This window comes from Bombus vosnesenskii, unplaced genomic scaffold (assembly GCF_011952255.1).
Source record: "Bombus vosnesenskii isolate JDL3184/JDL3185 unplaced genomic scaffold, Bvos_JDL3184-5_v1.1 scf7180000016037, whole genome shotgun sequence".
NCBI classification, from domain to species: Eukaryota; Metazoa; Arthropoda; class Insecta; order Hymenoptera; family Apidae; genus Bombus; species Bombus vosnesenskii.
The window spans coordinates 9,061-18,876 of record NW_022884252.1 but is presented as its reverse complement, the minus strand read 5'-3'; the positions used below and the strand labels follow the sequence as shown (position 1 = coordinate 18,876).

Below are 9,816 nucleotides of genomic sequence, written 5' to 3'. Positions count from 1 at the left end.
ATAACTGACAGCGTTTTCATCACTTTCTTTTATTAAAAAATCTTATCATTTAATAATGTTTAAAAAGGAGAAAAATAAGTATAATAATATTTTAAGTATGTGAAAAATTTATACAACAACAAACACATTACAACAAAAATGGGCGTTTCCCGTATCATAACGTATTTTATAAACCGTAAATTATAGAATTGGTTATAGTATACGTATGTACATATGTATATTCCTAAATTATTCCTAGATAGAGTCACTTTCTTCACCCCAATATTTTCAAATTCAAAGCCATAAAGGAATATATTACTTACCTTTCGGTGTTTTGCTATCAAAGTTCCATCGGGACCCCAAATAGTACAGGTATTGTACAATTTATCGCCCTCTATTTCAGGCATCGTACCACCAACTACATAGATGTTGTTTTCTTTAGCTGCGTTCGATGAAGCAACGCTCGTTTCACCATCAGGAATACTCTCGGCGTATTTTCGAAAGTACTCTGCATTGCAATATTTCAATTAATGAAAAATAACTGTCTTTTGTTCCAACCATAAATTAAATTGAAATGTTTGCCAGTTTTTTATTTTTTAAATTATTAAAATAACTAAGTTTTATATTTCGACTTAATTAAATATGCAATTACTTAGCTAATAGTATATATAATAAATTGTTTCTACAGGTTCAAAATGAAAAATGAATATTTAGAAATATTTAATTACGACAATGCTATTTGTGTTAGCATCAGTGGCTTGTTACTCAACGACTTTGCTAGTACTTTTTGAAACATAAAGTTAGTTTTCAATTAACACTTATACTAGAGGCGGAATTATAAATGCAAAATAATTGATAATACTAATTTATAAGTACCTAATTATTAGTATCTTAAAAAATATATTTATACAAAAATCACGATAATCATGAAAATGGGGAAATCCTATATTCTCGACTCAATTCACAATCTTTATGGAAGTATAAACGGTAAGGTAATTTGTCTACTTTTACTTTTTCTATATAGTTGTTACACACATAGTAAATTATTGAAAAAAAACAAATTATTACGTATTCCATATGGTGAATTAAAGCATTCAGGAAGAGCTATAATATCAGCATTGTGCTCTTTTGCGCTAGAAATGTAGGAAACTGCCCGCTCTACATTTTTGCGTTTTACTTCATTTACTTCAAGTTGTACCAACGCCAAGCGAAATGCTAAAATGTTGGAAAAGTTAAATACATTCGGTTATATATTTCCCATACTTTTTATCTATAAATACTTTTTACATAGTGAATACTTACTCGACATCGTTCGCACTACTTGTTTAGCGATGTTTGTAAGTATCATAATGTTGAGGTTATGTATGGTACTACTCAATATCAACATTACGTAAGCAATACGCAGGGATTTTTAATAATTCTTGGTAAAGTTTAGGACATTAATTTTGATGTAATTGTAAACATTATTTGTTCACAATTTGTTCATTTACTTTGCAACAAAAAGAACGCATCTGCAAGCGTGTTAATCGGATAACGACGAACTTCATTTCGCAAACACCGACACGTGAAACATTTTGAAGTTACGTCGACGCGAGAGTAATTGGTTCCCTTAAATTACTCAATTTCCATTTCTTTCGCCATGTATATTCGAGTATTGCATTTGAATTGCAGAGCAGTCGAAAGTAGAGGAGCACCTCGCCGATATATCGACAGGAACATGAATTTTTTTTCATAGGGCGAATATTTTTTCCATTGAATTATTAAACCGAGTCAAATTTTCAAACTCGACCACTTAATTTAATCGTTTTACATAAAACATTTCAATCTGTTTTATTCTAAATACTTTACCTATATTTCATCTGGCTGAATATTCCATATTTTTAAAGCTTGTTGATAATTACAAATACGTAATTATCATTCTGAAGCTAGAAATTTGAAATAAAATTGCTCTGCGCGAAAGGAAATAATTCAACGTTTTATATATAGCTGTTAAAATGATATAATAAGTTTCAGTAAAATAGCTTCACTAAAATTTGTGGTTTTTTTCCTTTTCTATCTTTTTTTCTTTTTTTTTTTTTGGTTTTATGTGTTCAAGGGCGAACGTTCCCTCTCATTTCTTGTATTTTTATGAGGAATTTAGCCTTTTTACACCACGAGAGCCTCAACGTTTTCATTTTCACGCCTACGCTACGCTCGTTAAACACGTTCTAATGAGACCATGTGCTGACATTGCGAGTTTTATTATTTTCGCATAATAATTTATCATTTTAGATTTCAAATATTACATTCATACATTTTTCGTTGTAAATTTCTTTCTCTATTTAAACAATTTACCATTGTTGCTACAATAAATCAATTAATTTAATTAATTGATCAGTTTAAACTTAAAATATCATTTCATAAGTTTTCGTCACTTGAATCTAAAAACAACAGAAAACGGTATACCCGCATCATACATAGAAAGGAGATTAAAACGCTAGAGTGATCATATTCAACGATCACAAAACGATAATAGGACATTGTGTTTCTTCTGAAGGGCATGAAATTGTCAGGAGATTATGCCATAAATGAAATTGGAAGCTGGCTGGTCAAAGGGATTAAACTCGGTTAAACTCAATTGTGCTATATTGCACAAAGACTTGAGAACTGCTACCAAATATCTACTAGCTTAAAAGTGTGCTGATTACACCTTACAAATTGTAATTATATTTCAAATACAATCTCCCAAGTAATAAGTAAATTAAATTAATACTTTATCTAGAATCTGTGATACATTAATATAACAAAAATACATTTCTTAAATTATTCATTAATTTGCAATGTAATTAGAATATTATCTTTATTTTCTGGTGTCTTTATTATTCTTAAAAGATACGCTGCTTGTTTGCAAATTTAACACTACGTATGCTATTAATAAATCATTTTATATTTAATTTTGCAACCTTCAATCATTGTTAAAATTGATTGATAATACCGTTGGTTAATAGAAATTTGAAAATGCTCTCGTTTCCACTCGATTAAAAGGTAATTGCACAAACTGTCACAGTGTTGACTACAAATCACGTGTGTCGTTCTATTAAATTTATACACAATAGTATTTATTCTCGTTTTAATTTAAAATGAAATATGTTATTGTATGAATAGCAGAATGTTCAAATAATTGAAACAACTTTTTGTCCTCTAATTAATGATTCCCATTTAAAAAAATTTAAGAATTTTAATCAAGAAGATTTTGAAGTCTCGGTCTAAAATGACCAAGGATTGAAACAGAGAATATTTTGATGCCAACAAATACATATTCTTCAGATATGAAACAAATGTGATAATAAAAATCGATGTACATGAATGAATGTTGAAATATTGGAAAATTGTATAATTATATCCATTCTCTGTTGCGTTTAGGTGTTTCAATTAATGTTTCATCAGAATTTTTATTGAATATTTTAGAGGTACTGGCTGTAAGGTTTTTTTTTAAATTAAAATTAAAATTAAAATTAAAATTAAATGTAAGAACAGATTCAAAGTATAACATTTAAAAATTTGTGGTTATAAAATTTACTTGTATGTCATAATTATGTAAGTGAATTAATCTCATAATTAATTAAATGAATTTATTTTATGTGAGTAAATTATATTTATCTATAATAAGTCTTAACTTATTATTAATAATCAGCTAACACTGCATAATACTAAGTAAAGTAACTGAAAATTCTCGACGTGAGAATTAATTATAATTTCAACAAGAAAATAAAAAAGAAAAGAAAAGAAAAAAAAATTCTATGTAAGTGATTGTTCTATGTAAGTAATTCTATGTAAGTAATTCTATGTAAGTGATTTGGGGCTCGGCCAGTACCTTGCCCTTCTTTGGGATATTCCGAATTATCTGTCCTCTCCGAGCTGCAAATCTGATATCTCAGATGTTAGGGAAACCCCCTGGCCGGTAAGGCACGACAGACAGATGAGACTAAACGGCTGGTGGAGAGGGCAATCATCAACAGAGGGTCACACCGTGCGGATACAATACTGAGGTCTCAATAAAATCTTACAACCGTGGTGTTCAGAACATCAAACTCTGTTTGCATACACCCGGTGCACATAAAGTGTCAAATTACACTAACACTGGATTTATCGAACCTCTTTCACCTTGACCAGTGGCTCTTTAGTTTATGATTCACCGTTCATTTTATGTTTGACGAGAATGGGGTTGTTGGACGAATTTGATTAAAAAGGAAAGATCTTTAACAAATATTCTTCCCATTGATACATTCCTATATTTTTGATTTAATTATTTGAAAATGCAATTTTGCATATACCTATGTGCAATTATATACTATAATCGCAGGCGTTTCTTTAAAATGATGTACTATTGAAACAAGGCAAAATATCGTCAAATTCTTCGAGATTCAATTTCTCAAAAGAATGGCTCTATTGATTAACCAAACATAGTTCCCATAAGCATATACGTACTTCTCAGAAAAGATAGTTATATCTAGATCAATATTACTCCCCACAGTGACCTATATGTCAAAGAAAAAAAAGACACATCAAGTATTAAATCATACTACTATTACGTCCACTATCTCTACAAATCCTCCACTCTTGGAAAAATCTATCTTATTCAAACGTAACGTAACTCAAATTAAATCTTTTCCATCATCATAAATACGAAACATTTATAAAATTATCATCTTCGATTATTTACTCAACATCTAGCTAACAAAATCTTCTCCATCGCCGTACCCCTTAATCCTGACCGCGTACAATTAACGTATGAATAGTTAATTTATTGAAATTTAAACGACCATTTTACGCTACTTGTACTCGAATGATTTTAGGATCTTGCTGTATCTCTTGCACAGTGTTATACTGACAGGCGAGAAACATAGAAACGTAACTTCCGATCCACTGATTTACCCTAAACACACGATGATAGGTTATACGGTGGACGCAATACAGAAGCGTTTCCGATGCAATTCGAAGGTGCGTTGTTACAATGGAGTTCATCGATCCATAGTGACTATTTCCCCGCCAACTACAGCCTGTAATAACGGAATAGCCAATAAAGTATATCCTGTCGATTTAATCGTTACCCCCACGGTGCACCGCGCGCACGGAGATCGGATCGGTGATTTTCACGTGATGTTTCGCAAATCGTGAGGCGCTCGCGTGATTCGCGCGTTTTAAGCGTTCCCGCTCTTCCCGTCCGATAGAAAGAGAAAGGGAACAGGGGGTGGAAGGAAGAGGGAAGATACGTGATGCGGGTTCAACCTGCCGCGGGAACCTTTAAAGAAGGTCGGTGCAACGGGAGAGATGTAATTTTAATAAATTGGAGAGCAAGTCATTGTAAAAGATTGATATTCAGATGTTGGAGATGCAGCAGATTTACAACTCGCTGGAATTAAGTTAGTTAAGGCGTTGAAAACCTAACGTCTTTTCAAAGGCGTTTGCCGCGTTTCTTTTCAAATCAAAATACATACATACGATACGAACAATGTATGCGCCTAAAGTTTTAAAGTTAATTTCTATTCAAGGAATGGACTGTTTTATTATAGATTTAGGAAATTGAGAAGAAGCAATTGCTTGTTTCTAAGAAAGAATCGCGAGAAGTACAGTTAGAAACTGTATTGTGAATCACTTTTCCTGGTTTCCGTAACGAGGAAGTGAAAAAAAAACGCAGACAAGTCAGCGTTTACCGCAGCTAAATGGAAGATACGCAGGTACGAGTCGTTACAGTTTTGTCGTTGCAACGATTCCCGCTGCGTAATTTGATAATGAACAGTTGAAAAATAGCAGCGTTGTGTCCGTACTCTTTAATATCCCATTATATGGAAGTTAACGACCGGAAAATACACCGCTCGACTACTTGAAGGAAGTAGCTCATGAGCAAGTCTTTTGTATCCTCGCAATGGTATAATTCCTGTAACGTCTCGTTCTCGGAGGATTTATTTCGTTGATTTGTACTTGTTTATTGCTTTTGTGTTTTCATGAATGGAGCATGTCGCGTGCGATTCGTAATATGGTTTTAATGGCGTTTCGACTTCAATGATATCAGCGGCTGATTGCGCTTCCCGTAAGAAGCTTCCAATCATTATGTATTTTAGGAACAACAGATAAGGATATTTAGAGAACGAATTAATTATTCAATTGTTCGCGCAAGAAATACCTGTCTCTTTTTCGAAAGTTATAAATGCTGTTTTCAAAGAGTTCCTTAGCTCACCATAAACCAGATAAGAATCTTTGGTTCCGTCTAGAAAAAGAAACCTTCAGATCAAACCGAAAGGGGTTCGGATTATATTTTCTAATCGTATTTGTATATTTCTTTTTACGGTCAGCTTGTCATCCACGTACAATCGAACAGAGAGTCCATTAATTATTTCCCTTCGACTTGTTTCAGGGGGAGCATCTCGGAAGCCATGCCGGCTGACGAGTTCGCTGGAAATCGAAACAGAAGCAAACCAAGACTGCAACCACCTTAACGAACCGCTATTATCACTGGCAAGGTCATCGGGCAGACCGGATCTAATCATGCTCACGCCGACCATGCTTCCTGTGCACTCGTTCCTCTTTCTTAACGACGTCAACCAGAAGATCGGGTGCTAAAAAATTCGAAATCGAGTTGATTGAAAATCTCAAGGAATATTAAAAAAAATACGAATAAACAATTTGATATAGAAATCATCCATTTTGGGCAAAGAAAAGAAACAATCAGAAAAAGGAATAACCACAGAAGCTCTGAATTTCATTGCTTCCTAATGGTACTTCCTTGGATATTTTTACATTCTGGAGGCGTGAACGAACTCTGAAAAACAGAAACGACTTCTATCGGATGATCGAAAGAACTACCTGGACACTGAGTATAATTATTCACACGTGCGGATGCCATTTCCGGCATGTTTCTCCATGAAGAAGGTCAGCTTCAGTTTTTGCCACTTGTAGATAGAAGTTGAAGTGGCGGACGTCTTAACGAGGTTGCTAGAATGTCAAACAAATAGATGAGGGAAATATTATGAAGATATATTTATGAATATCTAATTGAGCATTTAATTAAGAACTTAATCGAAAGACCAAAATAAGTTGGTTCTTGAGACCAAGTACCTATCTAAGTATAATAGTCTTTCGTACTTACGGTTTAGTAAGAGGACTCGAGTAAAACGATTACTCGTTAAAAGGAACAATAGAATAATCATGCCTCCGCAGACGGTGGTCTCTGCTTTCATGCCTCATCGCGGAGAATCTCAGCGAAAAAAGTGTCCCGAAGCGTGAGCTGAAAGGTGGCTATGTAGGCTGTCTAGTGAATGCCGTCGCCATGGTGGAGCTGGCGTGTAGCAACTCCCTAAGTCCAGGAACCTAATCCCGCGTCAGAAAGACAAAATTCGCTACGGAGAAAAGTAAACAAAAATATATATATAGGGAAGAAGAGACAAAGATTAAAGATTGTTAAGAATTAGAGGTAATTTAATGATAAAAGGGAGAAAGAATTGTGCAAAAATTCTACTGGGAAAGAAAAGATAGAAGAAGCCTCCAACGAGAAAGACGTGCTCAGAAGCGAGTCCCGCGTAGCGCCATGTAGAGGAGCAGGAAGAAGCGCAGTCTTCCTCAGGCATTCCAGCGTCGAGTAATGCTGAAGCATATCCTGACGGGGCAACCGTCGTCAGCGGGCTCCAGGCACCAGCACAATGACTACCAGGCGAGCTCGGGCTCGTTGCACGGCGGCCACCACCACCACCATCATTCTGGTCACCAACAGGATCAACAGCAACACCATCATTACAACCAAAACAGCAACGTTCGTGGAACGACAGGGGGAAGCCAAGGATGGGGAGTCGACGTTTACGACTCGGTGGTCCATCAAAGAGCCAACGTGCATCAGGCTGCCACCACGCCATCTTCCACTCACAGACACCCTTTGAATCATTCTCAGTTGAGCGTGAACAATCTTTCTCAACGATTGAATCACTCGCACGCTCTTAATCTGTCCACGTTGTCCACGTCGAAGCATTCTGTGAACAGCGTCAGTCCTGTTGCCGGTGGGAATAACAATAACAATAATAATAATCTGTCGACTACATTGGGGGTGATATCCCCGGCGCCGCTGCACCAGGACAGCAGACCTAAAGCGAATGGAGGCTTTGATATCTCGAGACTGTCCAGATTACCCAGTCAGGCGACACCTTCGCCTGCACCTGCTCTTCAGGGTACGACTACCGGGGGACAGTTAACCGGTCCCGGTTCCACGGCGTACCCCTTGAACGCTTCCTGGTCGTCGTCCCTGTCAAGGAATCACAAGGACCACGAGGTTAGCGCGAAAGAGACGTTGACCAGTTTGGGTTTATTGTGTCTAGTGTCGTTGTTACTGGCGCTACTCTCGTTGATCTTCTTGCTGAAGATCTCACCGTTAACGGTGACGCCGAGTAGCCTGATCAGCCCGGAAGAGTATACGATAGTCTACGAGGTGACGTTAGCGCTGTGCGCACTCGCCCTCTCCCTAAACCTCTGCTGTCTCCTCATGTGCGCTATACAGTTCCTCTTCACTGTGAAACTCGTCAAGACTTCGTATCAAGGACATTGGTGAGTAGAGTTTTCGTTTTATGCCACGCTGGGTAAATCTGTGATTTATAACGCTTTAAATACCTTTGTACATAATCCGTACTTTACTCAACCCGAAGGTCGAACAAGGTGTGAAAAATATATACGTTTAAAGTTTGTATCCTTAAGATACTGTTATCTTTGAAAATTCGGAAGTCAAACAAAATACACAAAGAGAAACTTCTAAAAGTGCAAATAAACGTTGAGATACAAATATCCTTTAATCCGAACTATACATATGATGGAAATAGGACTCTCATAGTCATCGACATTTTCCCTCCTAAATGTCAACAGCATCCATATTTACATTGTTGCTGTTGTACATGTAACTTTTCAAACTTACTTAGGTATTGATAAAGAAAAGAAAAATAAGCATTTTCCTGGTAGCTGGGAATTCGCGGGATTCGCGGTCGAACGATGATTACCATTAATTTCTATAATCTGGCGACGCTATCCTCAATCATTATCCTTGTGCCGGAATATAAGTTCTCATTCGTCCATGCGTGGCCTATCTGTGTGCGTCTGGAACAAACGCAGTGTCCCGTATCCCGTGCGATATATCAGAGGCCTGTCTAGTGTTTCTTCTCACGCGGCCTGGAGGACGAAACGCAAAAATTCACATCCTGTACTTGACGTGCAAGCGTTCACCGACCGCGTGTCCCGTTTTTACTGATCAAACACGTGTCTGCAATCACAATACGATACTGTATGGTGAGATGTATCCGTAAATGCGTATGTTTCGTGACGCGAACCTTGAAAATGAAAATTACACTTTCGTTTATTCCTCGAGCGTCGTGCACGCAGGAAATCGTATAATAATTTTATTAGTAAGATTTTTTTTATATAGACTACGGTATATTAATTTGTGACCAAGCTGAAAGATCGTGACACGCCCTTTGTGTAGAAATTGCAATATTCTCCGTTTTACCTAATAATTCTCCCAGCAAATTCAGCACGCACGTTCGCGAAAAATATTATCGAATACACACAGTGCAGTGCAGATCAAGTTACAAAGGGAATATAGATATGCTCGCCTCCCGTGACACGCAACTCGAAAGCGAAAATAAGGCTCGTTAAAGACGATACATACTCCTCGAGATGGGATCTGTGGTTTCTGCTCGGAAGTTCCCTTATCGTTGGTCAATCGGATTTCTTTTTTATCTTTTTCGTTGCCGACCGAGACAAAGTAAGCATCGCCGACTCTAATTACTAGCGAATGGAAACGCGCGTTAAGTTATGCAGATTGGCCTG

General features: G+C 36.5%; 2 protein-coding genes across 2 annotated transcripts; one reads left to right on the top strand and one right to left on the bottom strand.

The window, feature by feature from the left end:
• Positions 1-910: 910 nt before the first annotated feature.
• On the bottom strand, positions 911-1,697 carry LOC117241502 (omega-amidase NIT2-like). Its single transcript, XM_033507416.1, has 2 exons — positions 1,282-1,697; positions 911-1,194 (listed from the first exon to the last, which is right to left on the bottom strand). Exons 1-2 carry the CDS (start codon positions 1,364-1,366, stop codon positions 1,007-1,009), a joined length of 273 nt encoding a protein of 90 aa, XP_033363307.1. The 5' UTR covers positions 1,367-1,697; the 3' UTR covers positions 911-1,006.
• A 4,929-nt stretch (positions 1,698-6,626) lies between these two features.
• On the top strand, positions 6,627-8,566 carry LOC117241501 (serum factor response D-like). Its single transcript, XM_033507415.1, has one exon. The coding sequence runs from the start codon at positions 7,598-7,600 to the stop codon at positions 8,549-8,551; it is 954 nt and encodes a 317-aa protein (XP_033363306.1). The 5' UTR covers positions 6,627-7,597; the 3' UTR covers positions 8,552-8,566.
• The last annotated feature ends 1,250 nt before the right edge of the window (positions 8,567-9,816 follow it).